Source organism: Synchiropus splendidus, chromosome 4 (genome assembly GCF_027744825.2).
Source record: "Synchiropus splendidus isolate RoL2022-P1 chromosome 4, RoL_Sspl_1.0, whole genome shotgun sequence".
NCBI lineage: Eukaryota > Metazoa > Chordata > Actinopteri > Syngnathiformes > Callionymidae > Synchiropus > Synchiropus splendidus.
In genome coordinates, this window is record NC_071337.1 from 11937690 (window position 1) to 11965436 (window position 27747).

Consider the following 27747-nt stretch of genomic DNA (forward strand, 5'->3'; position numbering starts at 1 on the left):
GCCGCTACAGTTCTAACTAGTTCTTGAACGCAGAGACGCTGATCCTCATGCCTCTCTCTACACTGATGTCAAACATTAAGTGAACACTTGATGGCCAAGCGAAGCAGACGGATGGCCAAGAGGATGTGATACTCTGGTTCTTCTGAGGCTCATGAACAAGTTGAGCTCAGGCATTTTGTTATAAATTAACTCAAAATAACACGGCAGGGTTATGAGTCTCGACAGCGTGGACTGGGCCCACAGCCAACCGTCAGGTCTCCCCGAGACGGATCACATTGCTGATCTGACTGGATTCATGCCTGAAGCTTGTTTTCCTGCGAGCGCGCGAGGTCAGGGAGCACAGCGCTCCGAATCAAACGGCTGGTTCTTCCACCAAGACCATCCGGAGATTACTTTTCAATATTGGCATCCACAAAATCAGCTTTTTACTTTGATAATAGCATTAGTTCTTCAATAGATTTGTCTAAATACAAGGCTTCACCCAACTGCGAATCAGGGTTGGGTGAGAAGAACCAGTCCAAACCTGTCCTGATCCGTTTCTAAAAGAGCATGTCGATGCCCCGCTTCCGTCCAATACTTGTGAAGCTCACTTCCGAGTGAAGTGAGAGGTTCTCAGTCTTGTCTTTTAAGCGACTGCCAGGACCTGCAACGGACCTTATGCAAGCGCTGAATTAGCCACACGGCATGCCAGCAAACCAGGAAGAGGTGATGCTCTGGTGTTCAGGATGGGCAGCGGCTGAAAGTGGAGTCCAATCTGGTGACGCATTTGTTTCATCACGATCAGTCTGGGATTTTTTTTCAAGGTTCTCTATTAGCACGACTGAGCAGAGAAAGTTAAAGATGGCTTTAACTGTAAAACTTTAATAGTCCAGCATATGGAGCACTGTGTCACAGAGTGGATTACCCTATTTTACCTCCACCGATTACCAAAACAACTTAGCAGAAAGTGATTTAAACATTGAACTTACGGCCTCAAGCCTTCGTAGCATTCGCTTCTTTGCTGCCTTGTTCCTTTCCCGATCCCATTTCATTGGTCAACATAAGGTAAGGTAAGGTAAGGTAAGTAAACACCGCTATCAATGGTGCCAATATCTGCATGCTACAGCCAGTCGAACAGCTAGTTTTCAGTAGCCTTTAAATTAGTATAGAATTTTGAAGCAACTATTTGGATGAACAGAACTTATGTGGACCACAACTATTTGGTGGGTCGGATGAGACTCCCAGTCCAAGAGTGTGACAATTGTTCTAATAAAAACGTGGTTTAATATTCAAAGTATCAGATGCTGTTTTTTTTGAAAACTCGCTACCCCTTATCAATGACAGCTCCTGTAATAATCCACCATATCGGACAACTTGATAGAAGCGTGTCGTCATCTTAAAGCAAACGTCGGGTGTAAAGCCATAAAGTGCTCTTTATTGAAGTGCAAAGATATGTTAGGATTGTTACTGAAGTGACATGGTGTGACTCATTCCCTTCTTTGAAATGCATTTCGCAATTGCTGCTTTCACTTTTCCCTCAAAAACAAAATGTTTTCCTGAGTTAAAGGTTTGTCTCGGTGCCACGCGAACATTTGGTTACTTTTAATAGCAAAGCTGAAGAACAGATGAGGCCGGACGAGGACACCAGATTGTCCTCATATTAAAGCTTGTCAACTTGCTAACAATACTTTGGGAGAACAACATCATATCCTGTAGAAGCAGAAATCCCCCTGTGTCTCCGACGACGCCAACTTTCTTCTAATGCCAGGCCTGTTCTTCCTCTGTAATGTGAAATGACTTGCAGAGATAAGTGTAAACATCCGGTGCTAATATTAAAAACTAAAGGGAGGAGATGTCTTCTTCTTCTTCCTGAAAGCGATCATTATTCTCTTAGGAACTCCGGATATGAACAGGGATCCCTTTCATTTCCTCTGCCCACAGTTAGCTGACCTGACGGCTGCACCCACATCTTCACACACACCTGAAATACCTCGGCTAGCCCCGCACTTCTACCTGCCAGCATGTTTGTGAAGGGACTTTGTCCTCCGGCCTGCTGAGAAAGACCCACTTCCTGTGTCAGATTGCCTCTCGCATTCCTCCCTCTGCTTATTTTGTCCACTTTCTTGCCCCTTCATCTCACCATGGGCGGCTTTGTCTGTGTCACAAAACCCTGATTCATTCCACCAGTTGAACGTGATCCTCAAAGAGCTCAAGACTTTTTCTCCCTCTCACGAGGAGCGAGGGCTGGTGAGAACAGTTTTTGGCTGCAAAGATTCACTATTCCGGAGCCCACACACAGACAGATGGACAGTCAATGCTCTGGTGAAGGCACATACATAGACACGCACGGGACACAACAGATGTCTGTGGGAAAATTAGTATCCAGCGAGGAATACACTCAGCCGGATGTGATGTCAAAGCAGGATGAGCAGGAAGTGCACACAGTCATCAGAGACCTCTTATCAGGACACGCAGGTCAGGAGATATGAGGCGGGGGTCACTTGGAGGGGCAGCGGGAATCAGAGCGTGATTAAAATTTACATTAAAATAAGCAAAGCAGTGTAAAAGTGGCATCAGCTGCTGAGCAAGAAGGTCCCAGAGTGAGGGCCAGAGGTCATTATGTGACGCTACGTCGTCTAGACATGCAAATGCGCGGGTTAGCTACGTAACGCCTAACTTCCTCTTGCCCTTGCTAGCTGTGACAGACACTACCCTCGCACAACCCTGCGACGATGACAGAGAACGACATTTCATTTGACACTAAGAGGAAATGATAAATAGAAGTGTTGTCTCTGGGAGGGAACTTGACATTGTGTTGTGATCAGTTGGCAGTTGTTGATAAATACTAAGGGCGTGACAGCACACGCAGGGGACAAGAGGAGATCACGAGAGAGTTTGGTATTCATTCATTCTCTCGTCACACCTCTAATAAATACACACTGGATTAGGAAGAGTCTTGTCCATGATGTTTAGTGACAACTTCTGACTGACAGCAGTTTAACAAGACTTCATCTGCTCACTGCTGTTTTCAAAGACTCTTGGCTCAGTCTTTCAGGTGTCCCACATCCACACCTTTAAGATCTGGCCAGCATGGCTTAGTTCACTAAATCCCTTAATGCACATGAGTCAAACTCAAGGCCTGGGGGCCAAATCTGGCCCGCCAAGTCACTTTATGTGCCCTGCATCAGCTAGGAAGCTGATTCAAAATTAAAAATGAATCACCTCCAATAGGAGGCAGAAATAGAACTTTATCGTCCGCACAGAGACAACTTCATTCGTAACAGCGCAAGTTCTGTATTGGACAGATCATTTCAGTCATGGATACTATGCTATGCTTTCAAATATAAAACACTCTGTCCGAGAAATGGCGCATCTTTGGACCTTTACGTTCTCTCGTTGTAGGCTAGTTATATAATCTTCAATTCGGTTCAACCCGTGACTTGGATTGTGTTTAAAACTTAGGCCCTTTGCTCGTGTGAGTCAGACTCCCCAGGCTTAACATACTAGTGTGGAACTTAGATTTCTACGTTGGAGTCGCGACACCACGGTGACTCAATGGTGACCTTAAAATACTGTTTTGTTTTTTTATTTTATTTTACTTCAGCCTAGGCTCAAGTACAGGCTACACTGGCCAATGATGAGGGCGTGTGCACATGTTCAAGAGTAAGACGCTAGAAGTGTGCAATTATACCTGTGTTGACGTGCAAGATATCCACAGCAGAAGAGTGTGTTTATGCTCCCTATGTGTGTCACACCTGCCTCCATCTGCACGGTTAGATCAAGTCAGCTCAGGGCCGATGATGTTTGGCAAGCGACTGACCCGCTAATAATCCAGTGTGAGTCTGCGAGCGCCGTTGAAAACCATCATCAGAGGGGAAGCAGCAAAGAGGTTAGACACTCAAAAGAAGTGGGCAGTTCAAACACCAGTGACGGAACGAAAGCGGACACTTTGCCGCAGGGCTCTGCGAAACTCTATTACTTCTAAGTTGATTTGGCTTCAGATTAAATTTGGATTATTTGATCATTTCTCATCAGATGTTTACCAGGATGTGCAGCCATTTAATACATGAAAGGATGCTAGATCAAACCCAGCGCCCTTGAGCTCAAACTCAAACCTTTAATTGTTGGGGACGAGCATGTCAGATGTGTCACTCTGGCGGAGGCGCACCAAGGCGAACCAGTGGTGCAAACTCTCAGACGATATATTGCCAAGTATTTACACTATTTTGATCTGCATTACAGAACAAATTCTTCAATACTGTTCAGTCATTTCTTTCACTCCTCTACTTCCTGAAGGGGCCTCCTCAGGATTTTTCCCAACAACCTATCAGTTGCCTTGAATCAAACCTACAACCCTCATGCTGTGGAGCAGCAGCACCAACCACCACTGAGCTGCCCAGAAGTGGTGACTTTCTAAACAATGTCTTCCATTCTGTCAAGAGAAGAAGCAGATGTACATGTCCTTGGGAATAAGATAAACACTATTGATGATTTTGTCTCTTTTAAATGTGAATGCTTTACATTTATATTCAAATTCCTGGAAGTTTCATTTCCTCACTCCTTTTCAGGTTTATTCTAATCTCATTCGTTGGCATTTACCTCTGTCGCACACAACGTGCACCCGCCATCGCATTTTATAGAGCAGAGCAGAGAGGGAAGAACAGTTCTTCAGAGTGCTGCTCCTTATCATCGTTTTTTCTTTTCTTTTTTCTTTTTTGACTTCCTTTATGTATTCATGTGCTGACATTCATGCTTTCCAGGCCTTTGAGGGTGTTTCTCTGCCCCAGTCTAGGAAGGTTTTGAATACCCTCACAACAGTCAGCTTTTTGATTTACACCTTGAAAACCCTGTGTAATTCAAACACACAGTCAAAATAATTTCCCTCTTCTTCTATGTTCCTCTTCATCCGACGCAACTTCAAATTGTATCCACGGTGCCCTGGTTTCTTCTAGCTCTACTACCTTATGATAGTTTGCACTCAAAAGACTTGAGAAATGTTCTCTTTGCTTTTACTTTTCCATAAAATAATGGAAGTTATAGCACTCCTGACTGAACTGAAGCCGTGTGGAGACCTAGGCTTGTGAACAAAAGGAAACTTCTGATTAATTTGACTCCGTCCCACTATGGTTTTTAAACTTACAAAAGGTCAATGTGACAGTTACAGATGGCCGATTTGTGATTCATCTTATAGTGCATAGTGAGATCATGGGTTCACCCACGTTCAGATGGTCTGATGAGATTCCAGTATGCAGATTAATGAAATGCACGCGACACACTCTGTAGCTTTTGCTGAAGACACTCGTATTCTGTCATAGAAATGAAGAGTCAAGTACACAACTCCAAGTGTCTGGCTGGGATTTGGTGTTGGATTGTGCCATTATTTTTGTCAGCAGCACCACAATCTCTCACGGAGAGCTCAGATACTGGAGTGAAACACACCTGAGCTAAAAATAGACCAACTATTGCCACCGTGTGCCAAGAGACTTAAAACCCTCAGCTCACTTCAAGACACGTGAAGATAAAAAAAAAACGACACACATCACAACTTTTTTTAAATTCTAATTTTAACCTAAGGTGAGTGTGTGTGTGTTTCCTTTTCTCTCAATGATGGTCCTCTCTCCTCCTCTTCATCACCTCCCTGGATCTATCAGGATTCATCGGTGGCGGAGGCGTGTGTTGGGGGGTGAGGTGTGTGTGCGCGCATCTCTAATCATCTCCACCAGCGGCGCGATTCCCGATGACATCATTCAACCGAACCTTCCGCATCGCCGTTAACCCCCCCACCGCCTCCCCCTCTCCCGTCACCCCACCCACCCACACACACCTCCACCGCTCACAGCATCTGGTGATGAGGCGAGTGTGCGTCCCAGGCTCGAGGTCGGAACCACGCGCGCATGATAAAGTGGTTCAAGCCGCAGTGAGGCTCGCGGACCCGGAATGCACGGCAGGATGTGACACCACACGCCGGGACACCCCGTCATCAAGCGCTATTAGAGCGCACCCGCTAATTACCCGCACACACACACACGCGCGCGCACACACCTCCTGACTCCGGGGGCTACAGAGGGATAAACCCCGAGACACAAAGGACTGAGCGCGTGAGGAGGGGCTGATATGTAGGTCGGGCGCAGGGTTTCCTTCCGATATCACTGTCGCACGCGCGCGCGCACACGCACACGCACAAAACAGCATGTCTGGAAGTCGCGTGAACAAAGAAGCGGCTCCTACCGTGGCGACGTGCGCCACCAACGCCGTCAGCGCGAACAGCCAGGGCAGCTTCATGGTCTGCGGTGGTGGCGGGCAACAGCCTCCCGGTGCCGCCGCTGCCTTCACGGGGGTTCGGGGAGCTGCGTTCGGAGGCGGGAGGTGGAAGCTCTCGGAGTCTCGCGCAGGTCCGTCCAACTTTAGAGCGCGCCGCCCGTCCCGACCATCCGGTGGTTAAATCCAAGTGACCACGCGGCTCCGGAGATGAGCTTCTCCTCTGAGAGTGTTCGCGTCAGTACCGGGAGCCGCCGGAGATGGTCTCACCCTCTCTCTGTTCTCTCTCTCTCCTCCCCCTCTCTGTTAAGGGCAGGATGTTCCGTATGGCGACGCTGTTTGGCCTGGGAGTCTGGCAGGAGGAGGTGTGTGTGTGTGTGTGTGGGGATCTCCAGGAGCAAAGAGGGGAAGCATTGCCCCCTGCAGCTCGCTTAGGCAGCCGCAGACGCAGACACCGCGGGGCGTTCACGGCCGCCAGTCACCTGGCTGGAGTCGCCGTCAGCACGTTTCTCATATGATAATCCGGCGATTACAATCAACATTCACCGACGACTCGATCAACAATTTAGGTCGCCTAGCAACCAGATTAGATTGAGTCGCAGATTATACACGGACAAACTGCTCCAAGCAGGGAGATGACCTCCAAAGCCTCCCGCTTAAATGTTTTGTTTTTTTTAAATATGATTATGTTTTTCTATTTACTTTCAGGATCAATTGTTGCCAGTGGGTCAAGAGGACAACATCATTGATCCACACAGCCTGCGTTAAACTGTGTCTCTATCTTCTGACTGCAACAGAAGAAAAAAGTCAGTCACATCGGCGATGTTTATGTTTTTTATTCTGTTTAATTTCAAAATAAAGGTCACACAATTGTTGAGACAATCTACAACAGTTGTTACAAAAAATAGTTGCCCAGGCAATAAGCATACACAGGTTCTGTTACCTATACACATATGGTTACAGGTGTGCTCGTAGTAAATATACACAAGGCTGTCTTAATGTACACCGCACTGTGGCGGGCGGCTTCTCTCACCGTAAAATAAAAAAAAAAAAAGGACAGAAACATTATGATACAGCACTTACAGCACAAGAGAAAATGCCAAATAATTTCAGCTGTACAATTCGCGGCAGTACCCCTTCGAAAGCGGCGAGCAGGACAAGTCCGGCCGGCGTGACTTTGAGAGGGTAAACATGAGTCCATAGAAAAGAGGTGAAATGAAACAGAAGTCAGGAGGGAACTTAAGATAAACGTCACTTAAGCAAAGTTGAGATAAAACTTGGCTGTAAGAGAAAAAAAAAAAACAAAAAAAAAAACGGACATTTGGGAGCAGAACACTTCCAGAGAGACTTAAGTTAAGCAGTGACGACATAAAACCCAGTGTGGCAAAACTTTGTACAAGCACTACGTTGTATAGAAAGGGCATTTTTAAACAAAACTTTTGATATTACAATTTACAATATACAACAACTCATGTCACAACCAAGTAGGTGAGAATATACACTGAAATAAAGATTGTTTTTTCCTAAAGAATTTTAAATTCAAAGTGAGAATTTCTTTGACTTTTTTTTTTCTTTCCTCATAATAAAAGGGTGGTAAAGCACATTTACATTACAAGGGTTTACAAATATACAATTATACAATCAAAGTATGTGGTCACTACTAGGATACATTATAGATACAGATTCAACATCAAAACCCAGAAAACTACAAAGTTTTATACACATATATATATGTATATTTATATATATGCAAGGTCTACACCAAGTATACACGTTATATTTATAGAAGCAAGACCAGAAAACAAATCTCATGCTAAATGATCCGTCTGCTGGTTAGCTGAAGCATGAGTGGGTCCATCTACAAGTGTGCGGCAGACTTCTCGTAGTGGTGAACGGCGGCGGGTGGAAGAAGCGGCTGTGGCCGGCATGAAAAATGATTCAACTTAAATAAAGAGGGTGAAATGCAGAAAAAGGCGAGTGTGAGGCGGTGAGTGGACTCTGAACAGGAGCTGTCCCAGGTAGGGGGAGGGGTGACCAAATTTTCAACTAAGGCTGCCTTGTAGCAACAGGCTCCTCCTGAAGGGTTGTCATGGAAACAGGGGTACAGGGGGTGCAGGGTGGCTTCCCAGCAAAAGACATTCAGTCAAATGAGGCCTTCAGAAGGGTCAGGGGGGTAAACATGTCTTGAGGGAGGAAGGGCTTCATTTCACATGATGCCATTCGGTGGGCCGCACAGAGGGCTCAGATCAACGCCGTAGAATTTCTCCAGCTTGGCCAGGATGTGTTTCCCATACGTGTACTTCCTCAGGGTGGAGATGTGAGGCCGGATCTGAAGAGGGGGAGGAGAGAAATGCATTTTCTAATCAATCAGCCATCCCTTTCAATATCAACGATCGCTCCAGCAGCTGCTCATGATGTTGCCTGGGAGATGGAGCTCACCAGCCTCCACTGTGACGGAGCCTCTTAGAGGCAGGAGGACAAAGAAATGCTGAGTCATGGTCACAAGACGAGGACAGCCCATTTCTGTCCTTGGAAACATTCATTTTGTTAACATTGGTTTACATTACTTCTTTTCCAAAATCAAACGGAGCAGACTGATATCAGTCACAACCCTCTCAGGGCCATCGATGTCCACTTCCTGCTGACTAACACAGGTGCAGCGCAAGTGTGGCCTCTCCCAGAACTGCGTCTGCATCGAGAGTACAGTCCACAGCAGGTCAACTAAGGACTGAAGTGGCTTGACTGAGAGTATGCTTTGTCGGACAGTGATCTTACAGTGGCTCTAGCAGTAGTAGTAGAAGCAGCAGCAAATACTTGTACACAGCTGTACTCGGGTTTAGATTACTTGCTCAAAACACCACGTAAAAACAGAGGTGTGAATTAGCGCAGCGAAACAAAGCCATCACATGCTCTAAAGACAGTGGTTGGTACCTGAGCTCTACTTTTGGAATCGATGGAAATAAAACAGCAACACACGCACTCCAGGTCCACTGCTGCACAATGAATCAAAGTTTCTTCACGATTTTGGTGTCTACGATTAAACTCCACAACCAATTTTGTGACCAAATATCGCGACATGCATGTAAACCTCAAACCTACTCATGCACGGTTGAACAGTCGCCCTGAGTTTTGATCATCATATTGCGGAAGAGTCTGGCTGACACCTGGCAATCACTGATCGTGTGACGTGTAAGTCGCAGCCTTCTAAAAATGCATCATGAAGAAGAACAAAACCTACTGACATACTGGACTATAAAGTCCTAAGTAGTTCCCCATTCCCCATTGGTCCCCACTTGTACTGTGACGAGGAGCAGAACCTCGCCAAGAAGCAAGCCGACTGAGAAACGAGGACGCCACAGGGGGAATACTTGACATTTACTTCACGGATGACAGTAAAAATACCAGCTTTAAATCATGAGAGGACAATAAATATCACTCATCTGAAGCTGCTCTCACCCGCTCTGTCACTTCCAGTGTCCAGGGCTTCACATGCGACACATTACTGTCATCTTATTAATGTTCCTTTCAGGATGGTCTTCCATTTAAAAGAACTTAAAACCACCATTATCATGTCCATTTTTATAGTGTTGTGCTGACACTTTATCATGCGTGACTACACGGAGAACATCCTTCTCTATCAGTGGTGGAACAGAATCCAAAGTAAGCTCCTTGGTCATGTCGGTCAGCGTGAAATAACAGTTAAAAACATGAAATTATATATGATGAGTTATACAAGATGCATGCTCAGTGGAAAAAACCTGCCACTTGTAGTCTGGAGAAACCAGATATTACGCTAGTAGATTTTGGTTGACTCACTTTGTGCATCACTATCTTCCGCTGCGTCGGCTCGGCCACGTCGATCATCTTCTGCACCACGTAGTTGGCGTACTGGTCCTTCATCATGGTGAATAAGGCACTGTGGGGGCCCTCAGTCAGGCTGCACACTTCCTCGATAAGTATCGCCCGCTCTCCCCTGGAAGCTCGCGTCACGCACTTCTCCACCACATTACTGGAAGACAGGAGCGAGAAAGAAGAGAAACAGTGAGACGACCAGCCGATTTTGAGGAGCAGGAGAGAAAAGAAAGGGGTTTGAACCTGGCAAACTTGTGCTGGCTCAGGCCCAGAACATTGCCCCTGATCTCCGCCACTATCTTGCTCTTGTCCTCTGCTCGGCCGTGCTCCAGCACGTGCTGGATCACGTAGTTGCCATATTGGTCCTGAGGAATTAAGAAACTTGTGAGCATTTGAGAAGAAAAAACACCAGAACATGAGGGTTCTGAGGAGTGGTGAAAGTAGAAACATGTCAAACAAAATAACATAAAATATGCTCTTACTTTGTATTATTCAATTTGGAATGTATGATTAATAGATTTTTGGCATGTTCCTTTTTCATACATAACGAAAATAAACCTTGAACAATTCAAGAACTAAGGGGGAACAACTGATTCAAAATCTAGTGTTTAGCACCTCAAACTTGGTGTACGGTCACGGGAGTGCTGAGGAAAGAACTTTGTGATCATTTGAGGGTTTCTGTTTATAAAAGTTAGTTATTCGTAAGTTATTTCTTTCAGGGACCACCTTTGAGTACCTGCACAAGCTGCTCGGTGTGTTGATGCAGCTCTTCGAGGATAGGCAGCGTCTGTTCAGGAAGGCAGTGTTCAAGAATGCGCTGGATGACTCGACAGCCGTAAGGGTGAGTGGAGAGGGCGAAGACCTGCAGGCCACACATAATTATTACTCATTAGTGACGAATGCTGAGCAGAACTCCCCCACCTCTCCTTAGTCACTTTTTTTTTGTTTTTAAACGGCACCGTTATCTAAACCAGAAACAAATGGTTTGTGGCACAACAGGCTTCACTATGATGCACTTCTGAAAGGTACAGGTCACACAGGAACTGCATACAAGTTCACGTCTGAGCAGCTGACTAACACACAGACAAGTGGAAAAGTCATGCAGACGCCTCAACAATATGTGCATCAGAAGTACTTGCAGAGGTGCTTCGGCTTCAGCTAAATCATCCCCAACATTCTTCCTCTCTTTTGATGACAAGTGTGAAAGTAACTGTCGTCATCATCAGTTTCATTCAAGACTGCATCAGCACAGACGTCAGAAATAATCAAAGATGCAACCAAGAACTAAAAAAAAAAAAAAGGATAGCGTTGATATACATTTTCACCGCCCTGCTCATTGCTCGGAAAGTGCCGTTAACAAGGCAACACTTTTTGTTGTTCGCTTCATTGCAGACAGACTTGGAAACACCAGGTCCACACCTGCAGGGAAGGTGAGATCAAATTCCTGACATGCTTTCAGCGCACGAACACCATGAGCTGAGCAAACTGTGAAGCAATTCTGATGCGGAGACAAAACGGAGCACATGTGTTTGCTTTGTTTTCAATTAAAGGTGTGTTCATACAGAGAGCAAAACCTCTAACACCTCATGTTAATGTGACATTTGGCGTTCAGGATAGAAGACGGCTGATTGTGACCGGCTAAAGTTTCTGTTGCCCTGGTGACACACAGCACCCTTGGAAAGGACAATGAACATGTGTCTGGTGACAATATCTGGTGTTAATGTGGATGTCGACCAAACACCGGCAGCCTTCATTGATCGGCGGGGGACATTTGTCATGAGTGCACAGAGGAGGGGGGGAGGGGGCCCACCTGTCCCTTAAAGGCGTCGATGATGAAGTGAAGCGCGTGAGGTTGGACGCACTCGATACACTTCTGCACTACATGGTTCCCGTTCTGATCCTTGACGCATTTCAGCACGTGGCCGTCCAGCTCTCGGACCATCTCGCTCTGCCGGGGGACAGGGGTGAGGTGGATGAGAGACAGAAATAGGAAGTGAGCGTGGAGTAACTGAGAAATCAAATATTGCCTGAAAGCATTTTTTCATACTCTGCCTCATTTTTCAAAGGAGCTCACTGTAACACAAGAGTTGCCTTGGAGAAATCTATTGCCGGCTATTAAAGAGAGATGGATGGATGCACACGCCCGCACACACACATCTTTAAATTTGTCTCAGCACCTGCTGATAGAATTATACATATTACATTTATGTATCACCATCATTACCTGCTGCGACACGCAGCAGCTCGACTATAAAAGCGTAATGCAAACGAAAATAACCATTACACAGCCACAGTAGAATCTTTTTATCATAGCTGTGATCATCCAGAGACCCTCATTTAGAGCCAAATAATACTTGAGGAATTGGAACACTGGGATGTTTTGTTTTTCGCAGTCCCAGCATTGAAATTACAGAGCCGTTTATTTGAACCTTCTCAGAGAATATAGGGCAGCGGATTGAGGGTGCAGGATGAACTCATGTACTCACTATGATCTGCTGGTCTGAGGGGATGAACTCCAGAGCTTTCTGAATGACCCTGCAGCCGTACATCTGTAGGGCCAGAGACAAAACATGGCCTCTGATCCTCTCGGCAAGTGCTAGCTTCTGGTCCAGACTGCCAAACTACAAAGCAAAAGAAGGGAAACCAGCTTGAGAATCCACTGAAAACTAAAGTGAAACTTCAAAAACCGACAGGTCCGAACCTCAAAAAACTTCTGGATGACGTAGTTTCCGAAGACGTCCACCATGAGCTGGTACGCAGCCTGCAGAATCTCACTGAACACGAGCTGGCGTTCGGCAGAAGTGGCTCGCTCCAACTTCAACTGAATGAACCTTTTGAGAGACAGCGGTAAATGAATCATCAGTGTGCGGAAAAGGTGATCGCTGTTGTCTCACAATAGGTTTGTTCCATTAGCGGTTCATTAGACCGGGTACTCCACTTTGAGAGGAGGACAAAGTGCCAGATCTGGACTATTGTCAGCAGTTATGAGGTTCTCGGGCCACATGTGACCCTGGGCCTGTAACTACCTCACACACATGACGTCAGTCGGAGACACTTGACACGCTATACTATATTCTGTTGTGACATTTATGCCGTTTAGGATTCAGAAATCATATTCATTCAACAGCTCAATTGCCTGGCAGCAGTTCAGAGCCTGCCCTGAATCACTTGCAAAGCTTTGTGGACATCTCACAGCTTCAATCTGCCTTCAGGGGTTAAACATTTGGCCACAGACAGACAAGAAGTGATGAAGCGCAATAGCAAAGACAGAGATGCTGTTGACAGAAGTGGACTTCTGAAGTGATAAACAAAACCATGAGATAAAAGAGACCGGAAGAGAGAATGTCTGGTATGTGCAGACTGAATATCACACAGTAAAAATAGATGTTTTTAGTGGAAAAGTCTTAGAGACAGCTGGCCCAATTTGATTTCTGCTAATAACGCTGGCTGACAACTCAACACCAACAAGAGTCCACAGAGCCGAGGACAGATTTGTTTGCATTAGAACTTTAATTTGTTTCTTGATATAGAGTTCTTGACTCACAGGAATTTTGCTCAAACTGGGGATGATAATGGAGAAAATGCATCTCCAAATATTTAGTCTGAATCGCTTAATGTTCAGAGGGTTTGGATATTCAAGTCCAACCTAATTACTGACTTGTTTACAATCTAATTTGACAAGAGAAAAAGCTTGACTTTATTTTGGGAACAAAGTGACAGAGATATAAAGAGAGGTTACAGTGTTGTCACCAAACAGGAGCACCAAAAGTTTTGGAAAGCCCAGTGGAGTAAATTCAAATATACATGCAGCATCATACTGACTTCATACTGAAGTTTCCACATGCAGTTTCTAAATGAATGTCCTCTCAACCAACTGAAGTTTAAGCTTTGCCACAGAGGGTGAACCAAATCCCCTACCATTAAAAAAATAACTTCTATTTTTTTCTAGTTCATAACACTAACCAGTGAGAAAGAAAACAAAGAGAAAAAATAAATCAAAAGAAAATGACAGCGTATTTTGAGGCGCGACGATTTTACCATTGCTAAAGAAACCTCTAATTTCTGCCACATAATTTTGAAACAGGACCGGAGAACGTCAACCTCATTAAGGAAAGATTAAATAAACTTGCTCACAAGCTTTACTCAGAAATTGATGACTGGTTCAGCAGTGATAGCGACAAATTAAAGTTTATGAGATGGCTCTGATAAGCCTGTCCAATAAGTAAACTTAGTATTCTTGTTTTAATTATAATCAGTCTCAGCTTGTGATGAACACTAAAAAAAACAATAGCCTCATAATTTAATGAAAAAAAAACCCCATCAAAAATGCTTTCCACATTCGGCCATATTTTCATTTTAATCTTGCAGGATGCGGCCCATTCATGCAGTTGTTAAAAGCATCTGACAGACAAAACAGATCAAGCCAGTCTCAACCTCTCTGTGAAATGTCACAGCAGCTCATACCGTTACTGCCCAATCCCTCAGAAAAGCAGTCAAGAGATTTGTAAATATTGTGCAAGACGTTCTGGTTCACTGGTTTGTAGTGTCACATGGACTGTGTACAAAAGCCTTTTCTGTCCATCAGCAGTGAGGACAGCAGCTGCCACGTAAATGTAATATCAGCTTTTTGGTGTATCAAAATTCTGAAGATGCAAAAGAGCAGTGTTTGAGAAACATTAAGCCACACATACAGTGCAACAGTTGCAGATGTTTTCAGTTGTTCTGAAACATGCTGGTACCCAGCATGACTGCAGAAATATTAACAACTTCATGTCTTTAACTTGCTTGAACACACCACAAGTATCCAGCACAATCACCATGATGCCACCAAGCGCATTTATCATTTGGGTCAAATATTGTTTTGACCAACACTGACTCGCCAACTTGATTGACATCAGTAAATATTTAAAGTTAATAACCACTCTCTGAGTAACCTCTGCTTCCATGTCACCATCAACAGAAATCTTTGCACAGATTGTGCTGAAAGCCTTTCATTCCAAACTGAAAGCCGTAGTTTATCAAATGTTCAATTCTCATTGCTGAGGAGTGGGTTGGGTTAGGTGACTCAGACAACAGGTAAATGTGTTTACTGAAGGAGTAGAGGCAGTCTTAGGTCTGAGAATGTTAATTCAAAAGATGATCTGGTTGAAGTTTAACTACAGCAGAATGCTTTCCATGCGGTCTGCTTACAGTGTGCACTTATAGTCTTTTATGCTGCTGTTAATACCCCTGATCAACGGCTGAAAGCTTTTGTTTGTGGGCCTTCGAACATCGTGTACAATGGAGCTTCTCCACCAGAATCCAATTAGCAATTGCAAGGAAAATGTGTAGCGGCGTGGTAACTGGGAGCCTTTAATGAGGCAAAACCGATAATGAAATGAAGTATCGATTTAGACAGCAGCAGCATTTTTGTTTACCGTCAAGGCATTAAGTTTTGAACTGAAACTGAGGTGTAGAGACCCTCTGAAGGTCAGGCTGTCGACGACAATTACCACGATCCTCGCAGCCAAACGTCTGATCTCACCACAATATTTTACTCTTCATATCTTCTAATAAACTATCTAAACAGCTCAGTCATTACATCAGTTACCTGCTGCCATGCTGATCCTGACTGAACTCCATAATGTGCCCGGCGATGTCTCGAAGCTGCAGGTTGGGGTAACGGTTGTTCCGAAAATCCTCCAGCAGGCGGCTTCGGCCTGAAGGCATCACGTCTGACATGCCGTAGCGAAGTCGCGACGATGGGAACAACTGGCTGCTGGGTGAGAAGAGTGAGGAGCCTGAACTGGTGGCACTACGGTACTTGGCTTCAGCTCCCGGCGCTGCAGAGATGAAGCGTCCACTACCGTTTGTCAGTCCTCCTGGAGAGCACAGGAAATAATGTGAGGGCAAAAACCCATCAGACATCATTACAAAGACAGTTTTGAAACACTTGAATCCACATGAACTTGATACCATTTACTGCAAACAAAATTCAAATGAACTGAATCATCAATAACTACAAAGCAAATTAGTTGTTTTTAAATTTTACAGAACAATTAGTATTAGCGGTCAGCAGAAGCACTGACATCATCATTCCTAAATGACCTAATCGCCATTAAAGGCCAGGTTCATAGTGACCCATATTCCAAAAGAATCCTGCTGCACCCACTTACCAAGATTTAGGTTTGATGAAGAGCTGTGATTGGACAACGAGGGTGGCGGTGTGAGTGAATGAGAGGGGCCCTGGTTTGGCAGGGGCATTCCCACAGGTCCTGGGGAGGGACTGAAGCCCAGGGTGCCGTTGTAGAAGCCTCCATGACCAATTGGGTTGAGACTTGAAGCTGTACGTTTGTATAACTCATTGTTCCCCGTCAAAGAATCTCGCCTTGAACCACTGCCACCACTGGAATTGGCCACTAGAGGGAGACAAAGACATTTATCAGCAAGGTGACGCGATTAGAGCTCAGATTAGATGTCCGTAACTGTTTAAGAGGTGAATTCACTGTTGGGTTTTCACGCTCACCTGCAGTACCGAAGCCACCCAGTGTGGCCCCAAGTGACGGCCCAAGTGATGATGAACCAGGCTGGCTAAAGCCCAATGAGGCAGAGCCAGGTCCCGGCTGAGCAGATCCCTGTGAGAAGAGAGATGAGCTCTGAGAGGACGAGCTCAGCGACGACGATCCATAGAAGGAGCTACCACCCAGGGCACCACCAGGGCCACCTTGCGGCTGACCCTGCTGAGAGGTCATGGCACGGAACGGACCATTGGCCCCACCACCAAGACCACCGTTGGCACCTCCAGCAGATGCTGCAGCTGCTGCGACTGCATGACAAGAACTAAGGTAAGTATTCAGATACAAGGTACAGTGGCAACCAATCAAAGTACGAGTTATGCGACCTGCTTGTGCAGCAGTGGGAGATATGATGACAGAGGCAGGTGCCATGAGGCGGACAGGGCCACTCCGTGCTCCCGTGTTAACCACCAGGGCCCCTGTCTGGTCATAGTATGCAGCAGGGGCCAGAACTGGATAACCTGGGAAGGGGAGTAAATAAATAAGCAATTGTTGAATAGTATTTAAGTGCTAAATATTGACATCAATCAAAAAAGAGCACCTAGTATGTTCATTCACCTTCACCAGGCAATACATCAGCTTATGAGAGCATCACAAGTAGAATTAGGGTATTATAAAGAGGATCACATGACAAAAAATAAATATATACAGAAAAATTATTCACTCCAAGCATTGCATGTAAATAGCTGTAAAATGGACAGACATTTGCAGGTTTTGTTCCACATGAATTAGGGGCCACAGAGTGGAGCCGTGAAGAAACAAGACATGTTGTGCTCACCAGGGACACCTGCTGTTAACCCCTGCCCAAAAGCAAGAGCTGAGTTCACAGCTGCTGCAGCAACCAGCTGGTCATTCTGCTGTCCCTGCTGACCTTGGCTGGGGGTCAGAGGTCGTTGGTTGCCCCCTGCACGCATTACCTAAGTAGACAGATTTCTTAAATTATTTCTGGCCAAAAAATAAAGAAATTAAAATAGATAGCTCAGTGCAAACACACAGCTTTCAAACCAAAATTCAAACAACACACTTGGTATCAAAGTGTGGACATTCTGAAAACAAAACTGTAAACAATAAAAAAAAAACTTGATTTGATTCAGAACCAGCGAGTAAGTATTTACTATATAAAGTGGGGAAAGCTATTAAAAGTCCAATTCCTGGTTGGTACGATTCAAGTTCATCAGACGATGCACCAACCTGCTGCTGGTTCTGCTGGCCTTGGTTTGCTGCTTGTTGATTGGCTGAGCTACTGGCAGCAGCTGCCTGCTGCTGGAAAAGGTTGGCAGGATAGACCCCCCAGGGAGTGACACCGTAGTACTGAGGAGGCATCACTGCTGGACCTGAGCACAAAGACAGTTTAATTAGTGAGGAACAAATCACTCAGATAATTACGCAATGTTTCAGTGTCCCACCTAACGTGGCTGCTGCTGCAAGTCCTGCAGCATAGGGGTCTGTACCAGGGGGCGCCGCACTGATGATGTAAGGGTTGGGTACAAATGCTGGAGCCAGACCTGGCAACAAATTAAGTTATGTGCAACTGAGCTTTAATACTCTTGATATCAATGTGTATTTTGGGAGAGACTGACATACCAATATGAGGTTGCTGTGCAGCTGCCAAGGCGTACTGCTGTTGTTGGGCTGCTGTTAACTGCTGCACCGCAAGAGCATTGTTTCTCTGGAACAGCTGCCAAGTGACAAATACGTCATCAACATCTTCACTTGTTGAAATGCATACGCCAGAGCCCTGACTCTGGATTTATCAACGCAATGAAATTTGGTCTAACAGTGAGAACAAACTAAAGGACTCTCAAGTGGGTCAGTACCTGCTGCTGGTTGGTGTAATCAAATAAGCCCACAGTCGGAGCAGAGTCCATCTGCATCTGGGAGTTGTAATCAAACTGAAGGGGTTCAATCACAGACTCCATGGGATCCATCGTGACACCGCCTTGGTCTACACCGGAGAAGTCATCAGGGGGTTTGGGACCTCCACCGCCCAGCGGGGTCATGCTATCAGGCCCAACAACCCCAGGAACTCCAAGCAGGTCCCCTTCAGGTCCAGGAGGTTGCATGTTGCCTGGGCCACGACTACAGCAGAAGGAAAACACATTTAACCATCATAGAAAAGTGACCACAACAAAGTATCCGCGTTGTCAGGTTTCATACCCAAATTCTTTGACATCGACATCGAGGCCATTCTGCACCGGTAATCCGTTTGGATTGATAACATCATTGATCACATCACTTTCACTTTCTGTCAATTCTTTGAGTTTTTCACCCTCAAATGCTGCTTTTGGCTTTTCTCTCTTCTCCTCCTCCACTTCGCCATCCCTCTGACCCTGAGTACAGGAGGAGACAAACAAAACTAAGAAAGAGTTTAACCAAAAACTGGACACTGCAGGGCAACAGATGACAGGTCACATTTGGGGGAAAAGTCAGAACTGCTGTCTTTCAAATGTTTTTTCTTGATATCATTCAGCAGGCAACAATGGAAAGACAAAAAAATCCAAGATAAAAAACTGAACTGGGGAAAAAAAAACGCAACAATTGAAATGATGAAGCCATTAAGATTGAGACCAATATCCAATCTAATTTCAACTTCCCACCAACATCTTCATTTCATTATTACTTTAAGTTGTGCATTCTAGCCATAAGATCTGATGGTTTAAAGTAGGCCTAACACCAATCCTTGTCCCCAAGTCTAATAAAAATACCCATCATCATCTCCAGAGCAACATTATGACAGCATGAATTCAACAGAGACGATGTGACTCACATGCATAAGGTGAGAACTTGAGAGGGGACACAGATGAATACTTACATAAGGTCCCTTCCGAAGACAGGAGTCCAGTTTGTCAGCTGGTGAGGAGGAGAGAACGTACTCCACCATGCTTACTCCGAGCCCACCACTCTCCGAGCGAGGTGACATCACAGAGCCCACACCCACTTCGCCACCACCGTGAAAACCCTGTCCTGGCCGCCGGGACACCATGATTGGTTGAGACACGGAATGGTCTGCAAAGGTAGGAAGAGGGGAAGTGAAACACTGACAATTGACTGTAAACGCATTGGGTTTTATCAGAAGAACATTAGGCAGTTGTATTTCAGAAAAGATTTGGTTGATCTCTCACAATTATCTGTGAGTGTTCTGTCATTTCATTTGTGGGAAACTGACCAAAGGATCAGGGAGAGTATTTGATAGCAGTGACACAAGCTTGTAAGGATCTAAATATAGTTTCTGCAGCATTACTATTCTGCTGAGTTTTTAGGTCATTGATTGGTTTGTTGCAAGACCGGAATCAAACATTGAACAAACCAAAAAAGAATGTTCGACTTGTACCTGAAGCCCCCCATGCACTGTCCCTCCATTGATCCAGGAAGATTCCTTTGGGTCCGTCCTTCCCGGAGTCATCAGTCTCCCAGAACTTCTTCCCAGTGAGCAGCTGCTGCAAAGCCGACAGCCAGAATAAGTCAGTAAAAAGAAATAGTTCAACATAACGGGCAAAACTACACTGATTCAGCACAAGATTATCTGTGGTGTTTAATCAGAGTTTTAGACCTGAAGCAAGGCAAGTGCGTGTGTGTCTCAGAGTGACGCCTTGCAATACAAGCTTTTGTATTTGTTGTGCTGCTAAAGTGCTTGACATTGGTTTTGCAATAGCTGCACATGGTTTACCTCGTGTCCAGCTCTGTGTTTTCGTAAAAACCAAAATAACGCTAAACTATAGCCTTTAGCGGAGGCAGAGCAGGTTGGAACACGTTCTCCGCCATCTTTCTTTTATGTGCGTGCATGTGTCCAGAAGGTTGCTCAAAGTTCCAAAATGGCAAAAAATTGTTTTAATTGATTTTGGGACATTGATTCTGAATCGTAGCAAATGAGACCGGCACAGGCCTAGTAGGGGTGCACAGACTCATCTGAGTCGATATGCGCATTTTAATATCACAATTTGGTAGAACTAGCTCATTAACCACAACACAGAAGCTACCCAGACTAATGCCAGCAAACATCCCAACTATGCTGCATTTACCCAAAAGTACAAGTGGTGGATGGAAAAGGAGCTGGCCCTAAGGTGAGAATGCAGAAATGCTTAGAGATAAACTCGCCAGTATTCAACAAATGATGTGTGAGTTTATTACTTAAATCAATGTTTACATTGCAGGATGTTTGATCATAATCTCTGAAAAACGAAGATGGTTTATTTGTTTTTTCTTGTTCCGTTTTGAGAAGATTCTCTGTTATTTGTTGATTTTTATATAAATGTTGAAAACTGAAATTGTCAAGAATTTCCTTGTTAGTTTTTCTGTCATATATAACAATAATATATGGAATTTATGTTTGTTATGTTGTCTGTGTAATTCAGATACACAAAGAGTGAACTGGGCAAAAATCAGCATCAGCCTGGTCTCTTAAAAATAAAATTTCAAAAAATAAATCACTGTGTAACACTGTGCCCTCGTCGAATGATGCACCATCAAGCGCTAATAGCCTAGAACAACTTGTGAGAGCCACAACTACATAACTCCATACCTGCCACAAACACTGAAACTGAATGCAAAATCATCTGAGTGGTGCCTATGTCAAACACAATGCTTGATGTGCCATGTTAAGCTCTTACCTCTCCCATAGTCCGTCCCTCCAAAGCCAGTGCCTGAAAGTCATGGTTCAGCTCGTCCATGGAGCGGACCTGCGGCGTATGACAACAATTTCATGCTAAATGCTTACTGTATCATTCACATACGGGGTGACTGAAACACTTTAGACAGCTCTGTGAAGCATGAATCCAAATATGCTTTCGAGAGTACTTTGGTGAAAAAATGAAAAAAGAAAGCTGACAAACCTGACTGTCATGGATGTTGTCTCCGGTGGGCCAGCGATGTTTGCCTGGCTGCTCTCCGTGCTGCCGCTGGAAGAAGTAATCCACCATGGCGTCATCCTGGGAACGTCCAGCACCAGCCACGCCCTGAGAGAACATAACCACATCACGGGAAATTGAGAAAAAGAATGTTGAATGAAGAGCAAAATATAAACCCGTGGTCATAATAAGAGTGACGTCAAAGGTCGTTGAAGAGGAAAATAAAGCAAACTGTGAATTTCGATTTGCTGAACGTCACCTGTTGGTTGGGTGGTGGGGCCTGAGGGGTCTGCCCATTTGGAGGGGCATGTGCTCCACTGCTCAGCACCACGGGCATGTTGTGAGATGTATTCCTACAGTGGGGACTGAATGGTTCCTGCCAGGGCAACGCTTTCCTCTTCAACACACTCACACTGCTCATTCCACCAGAGCCTGTTCAGAGAAATGGACACGACTGCAGTAGGTGTTTGTCACAGGGTAAACCATCAATCCTTCGTCACCATGTTATTTCTATGCTAAATTGGCCACGTTCCAAGCAAAACAGAGCGTGCTTTCGACAAGTTACCTCCGAGTCCCATAAACAATCTTGTCCTGACGGAAGCTTCTCGATTGAAAAGAGGGTTCCAGTTCACATCAACATTCATACTAGAAAGATTTTTTTAGATTAGATTAAAAAGACATTCTGGTAACGCTAAAACTAGTGACAATTCCTGATTTTTTTTTTCTAATACGCTGCCTGCTCCCTGATTAGGAATCAGGAGATGGGCAAAGTGTTTGACCTGCCTACTCCTTTTATGAGTTTATCTGATTAACGAATTGTCATTTATAAAGGAGCTGTGACATCAGAACATTGCCACATGCTCAGAAGTGATCCATACACTTTTTAAGCTACACACACTTTAAAAACTGCCAGGGTTTACTATTTTTCAAAGATTAAAGGCTCGCACATTCTGTCATAAAGTCTTCAGGCTTTGGTGTTAGGACACATCTTGTGTAGCGCGAAGTTCACTGGCAAAAACACCACCAAATCGAAGAGACATTTACAGGCGAGTCACCCTGAAGTGTGCACGCAGGTAAGCATGTAAAATAAAAGTATGACTCTTATTGATCATGAAGCGTATATGAACCAGCTAGTCTCATCACTCTCCGGCTGTTTTGCCAATACTCCACTGCCATGTGGATTTGTTTACAACCACGGCTTTGATAAATCGGCCTGTGGAGAAGCAACAGTGACTCTCACCTTGTGAATACATTTAAGTACTTTTTCACACCGCTCTGTGAGAGACACGTGTCCACACCGCAATCTTCAGTCTGTGTGACAGCGCTCGGACAACCTCAGGCAGGCACCACAATGTTCGCAATCTCCAGCCTTGTTATGCGTCTTTGTCAAAATGTATTTTCAATAGTGCAAATATGACATTAACATTTTTAACAAATTTTGTGGACCATAACTAGACAGTGACTAAAACAAATGAGATGACTAAATTGGGACTAAAACTAAATTTGCATTTTGCTATGCAACTACATTACTAACCGAGTCAAATTCTGCTGTCAAAATGAACACTGATCCCAAATCAGCCCAGACGCTGGCTAAAAACCCTCATGAAATTGATGATGAAGGGAACGAGAACACCGATAGGTGTGGCAGCACATAATGTATCTAAATTCAAAGTTTTTCACATTTTGGATAACATTGTGAAGGACATCTACCTGCAACGGGGGATTTCACACTTCACGGAGCCACTAGTAGTTTTCGGGACAGGCTCGCTTGTGGCTCGCACCAACGTTGGAACAGATGGAGATCGCTTTGCAGCGCATCGGTGTGCAGTGTCCTGCTCAGCATCTAGACAGAAAAGAGACAACACTTTAATACTTTGTGTTTTTGCAGTTAAAGTGGACCTTTCTAAGCTTTCTAAGTGGACCTTTCTTTCGTTTCCCAGTGGGAATTTACAATGAGCCATAAAACCGCTTGGCTGTAGTATGAGGGCATTTTTGAGGGTGCGAGAAACCATTTAATAAAAAAAAAATGTTTTCAAATGTAATTATAGGGAAAAAAAATGTACCATAACTCTAAGGCCCACTAAATGTTGCAAGAAATTAATCCAACCATTTATGCAGTATGCCTCATTTGAATGAAATTAATAAGAACCATCACAGATTTCTCAGATATTTCAGTGGCATAAGCTGCATTTGACACAGTGGGACTAATTCTCTTACAATAAACAAATTGAACCTTAATAGGACCAGGTGTAATATGCATTGATGATTATAATTTCCACTAGGGCATTCATCAATGAACTAGTATTTTATTTTTTAAAAGAGGACACACAAAAAAAATCTGCGAATGAAAGAGAATGGCTAAAATAATGAAAGAAAGCCTGATAGAAAAGCGAGAGGCTGTAATAACTAAACATATCAAATCTATTATTAGATGGAAGTTGTAATCGGAGCCTTCGTTTGTTAATTTTTAGCATGGAAACGATGAACTCATAAGTAATGCTTCAAAAACCACTTTGCTGTGAGAATTTCATAGGTGTCATACAGCATGTTATAGGATCTTAACATTGTTCAATCCCCAATATAATGAACACATCTCATTGTGCCAAGCTGAACTGCTTTAACCCTCATGCATCCTCTCACCACAGACGCAATTTCCAGAGCACATTCACATGACCAGTTCTTGGTTTTTTGTAACCCAGACAACTTTGAACAACACACAATTCTCAATCCAACACCAATACGGAAAATAATGATTTTTACAGTCAAACTTGAAAGAACCATTCAATACTTTGGTTTGAGTCTGACTTCCAAGTTTTTAATGGCTCTGCATCAAGTTAATTTATTACTGGGGAAAACATTGTCTTATTTTAGACACACACGTTATAGTTGAGAGGAAATAAATTATCAATAAACAGTTTGGGAGAAGCATCAGCCAAATCTACTTCTAAACCCAAGAAATAGCAGTATTTGGTAAATAAAAAGTCTGCCAAACCTTTGCATTTATTACAGCTTATACTGGGTTTGTTTACATGTACAAAGCTTGTAAACCTCCTCCACCCTGACTATGTACAGGCCTGCAAACATGCCAGTCCGAGCAGCGTAGCATCCAGGTAGGATTACATCTTACTGTGGGATATCTCAACGGCACTAGTGAGCAGTAAATAATAAACTCCATATTAATCCAGTTAGGTCATTAACTGAGCTGCAGTCACAGCCAAAAACCATTCAGTCACAAAAATCTGGTCTGAACAGGTTCACTGCTACAAACAAGGAGGGACTGCAAACACAGGATTGCTTCAGACTCACACACCTGATCTGAACAGGTCACGTCTGTGTGCAGTTTGCACCACCTCGCCAGCTGCCTCAACTCAAACTCCACGATTTCTGTAGTTGCTGAGCGAAAGTTATGAAAATAATAATCTTAGAAGGCATCCAAATTTATGTGAAGATGTTATTTGTCTTATTTAATTAAGTATGCTCAATAACTGTTGACAGAATCTGTCCATCCCCAGCCATTTCAAAGTAATTTATGGTAGTTCCTGGTAACAAACAAATATTTTCTTCTTTTTTTATATAGTTAAGGAAAATCTCAAACAGCAGTTGCACAGTAGAAGCCAGTTTCAGTTAACTTCCCAAGCACTAAACTTCTATCTCATAAGCACAACAAAAGTAAAATCAACACCATTGTCAGTATTTGGCTGCCCATATGTGATTTCAATCTAAACTGGAACAGTTGGTGTTCGACTTAAGACACCAGATTACAGTAGCAGAGACAATAACAGACGGACAGAAAAAGTTCCAGGCATGAGGAGGCACTGTGGGTTTGGGAAACAAAAACACTGAGGTTCAGTTCATGACAATCATCCCTATTAGGAGGTTCTGGAATAAAATAAATCTTTGAAACTGCATGCTGCATGTCCCTTTCAACACCAGTGAGGATACAACATTTAACCATCACAGGATGAAACCTGGATATTAATAAACAACTTGACTGTGTCATTTCATGACAAAGGTTGAGATGTTTTTATGGAGTTAATGTTCTACAATTTAGCATGAGTAACAAGTGATCAGGAGCTCGGCACTAGAGAGTCCATCCTCGTTCGCCGATCCTCTCTCTGCAGGACATATTCTCACCATAGGCTTCCACTCACATGTCTGCTGGAATCAACACACCCCCTCCACTCGGACAAAGACATGGACTGACAGGCTAAACGTTTATAAAACAGGGGCATGAGCCTGTGTTCACACATTCGCCGGACTGTTTAGGTCCGGAATCATTGTGGTTCCCAACTCGAATATGAATGACTCCAACGAAATGACAGGGACTGGTGGTCGGGGACAAAACACCCGGAAATAACAGCGGAGAGGACATGCTCCAAAGCAAAGCGCCCGGGTTGTTTGTGGTGCAAGTTTGCACGCACCTTATTTCATAGTCGCACCGGGTTAATCATTATATAGTAGCCGGGGTTCCAGCCGCGGCATACCGGGTACAGGCAGGGGCGTGACAGTTTACCTCACACAACACATGACATACACTAAGAATATGTTGGACGTTACACCGGGAAATCCCATGTGAGGGTCATTCCTGTAACCGCGGCTGCCACCGCCATGTAACAGCACCGGGTGACGCTGGTCCCTGGTCTGCTGGGAAGTTTACTACCCATGTCCACCAACAATAACACGGCCTTAAGCAGCGCTCCGGTGAACAACAAGTATGTGTTTCAGCCGTCATACCGCTCATATTCCTGCACACACAACACATGAACGAGCCACACGGACACGCACAACAAGCTCGCAGCCCCCTTGGGTACCTGTGATGGGGGTCTGAACAAAGGCCCGGGAGCTGTCTGGAGCGGAAGACCGACACAACGGGAGGAAGCAGGCAGGCGAGTAGAGAGAGCATCCGCTCCTGACGCGCCAAAACCTGCCTTTCTGTCCACCAGCTAGCCGGGTTTCACGAAATACACCCACTGGAAGGTGAATTAACATCGTCTCGAGTGCTGCAGGCGGTCAGAGCGTTATACCTACCGGTGAAGAGGGTGGATGGTCGTGGATTTTGGCCCCGGTTACCCTGAAACCCCAGGCTCTCACTCCGAAAACATGGCGGCTCGACGGTGGAGCAACCGAGAGCGGTGCATGACGGGATGCGGCGAGAGTGGTCCATTGTGAGGAAGCTGACAGCGACCGCGGCTTCCCTTTGCACCTTTTATAGATGATTCTAAAGTTACTGTCTTCGACCACAGTGTGTTTTGATTCGTTACGTTACAGCGGGAATGCTAGGAAACATTTGAGATCACGCAGGGATCGGTTTGTTCCGTTCACAAATGTATTCTTGGTCACTACGGTAACGCGGTGACTGGCAGCCATGGCAACGTGCTGCGACACACGGACCACCGCGGGATGCAGCCCGCTGGAATGTCTGCAGCCGGCGAGACTCCCTAAAATAGCAAATGTTGAAATGCAATAATGGCCAGTTAAAGCGCGACGCGCCTGAATTTATGTCAAATAACGCCCTATTTTTTATTTATAGTAGTCGACAACTATTTGCAATGAAATTCAGAGCAAATGATTCCATTCATTATATTCCATTTATTCCCTTTTCCTATTAGTATTTTTGTTGGGTTTCCGTAAGAACAAGTGTTAAATCATTTGCCTGCAAGTGACAGCAAACATAAATGGAGTTGTATGTGGATAGGACAAAGGCAAATACACTTATCATAGTAATTATGAGAGTATAAATATGTCAACTGATGTTGGCTCTTTCAATGTATTTGCTGTTTAAGGTGACATTTCCAGTTCATTATTAATATAATTTGTGATAGCGCTTACAATTTTCAACATGCTTTGTGATATGGTAACATGTTTGTCTTGTTTTTGTACTTGTTCAAATCAAATATCAGAAATGATTTTTTTCTTCCCAATAAAATTCACTTGAATCATTCATGTTTTTAGCTTTTTCTGACTTTAAATGGAACATTTTTCTGTACATGTTTTATGAACTGGCTACATTCATTTTCACTCTTAATTTTCTATTGTATTTCCTGAAGCAAGTAGTTTGCTGTGCTTCTAGTCCCTGCTTGACCGGAAAACTCTCCACTGAACGGACAGAATTGGTCCAACCACCTCTTCTAGCTCCTCTTATTTTGAAGCAACAATGTCTCTACTCCACACCTTCACACAGATGCATAGGCCCAGCACAACAAAAGCTATTACATTTGCATTTATCGGCTTGTTCTTTCCTTACTAGAGTCCATCGTATG

General features: G+C 44.4%; 2 protein-coding genes across 4 annotated transcripts in view; both read right to left on the reverse strand.

Annotated features, from left to right (window-relative positions):
- Positions 1-6604, reverse strand: part of sdc3 (syndecan 3) — a 45486-nt gene extending 38882 nt beyond the window's left edge. Inside the window, exon 1 of one of the 2 annotated variants that reach the window (XM_053864188.1) lies at positions 6208-6604. In XM_053864188.1, coding sequence (XP_053720163.1) covers positions 6208-6261 — 54 coding nt within the window. In that variant the 5' untranslated portion in view covers positions 6262-6604. The remainder of the gene's footprint in view (positions 1-6207) is intronic. The other variant, XM_053864189.1, reaches the window with a different exon arrangement.
- Positions 6605-7061: 457 nt separating this feature from the next.
- On the reverse strand, positions 7062-26607 carry pum1 (pumilio RNA-binding family member 1). 2 transcript variants are annotated; one of them, XM_053864187.1, is made up of 24 exons: positions 26516-26607; positions 23198-23330; positions 21747-21919; positions 21473-21595; positions 21251-21319; positions 19975-20077; positions 19456-19649; positions 18801-18973; positions 18461-18722; positions 18228-18321; positions 18050-18148; positions 17835-17977; positions 17422-17560; positions 16970-17104; positions 16595-16894; positions 16245-16487; positions 15680-15950; positions 12791-12920; positions 12576-12710; positions 11900-12037; positions 10826-10951; positions 10333-10454; positions 10054-10246; positions 7062-8566 (listed from the first exon to the last, which is right to left on the reverse strand). In XM_053864187.1, the coding sequence occupies exons 3-24, from the start codon at positions 21906-21908 to the stop codon at positions 8444-8446; spliced, it is 3477 nt and encodes a 1158-aa protein (XP_053720162.1). In that variant the 5' UTR covers positions 21909-21919; positions 23198-23330; positions 26516-26607; the 3' UTR covers positions 7062-8443. The 2 variants fall into 2 exon arrangements, with proteins under 2 accessions (XP_053720162.1, XP_053720161.1); XM_053864186.1 differs by having other exon boundaries at positions 19975-20080.
- Positions 26608-27747: the final 1140 nt, after the last annotated feature.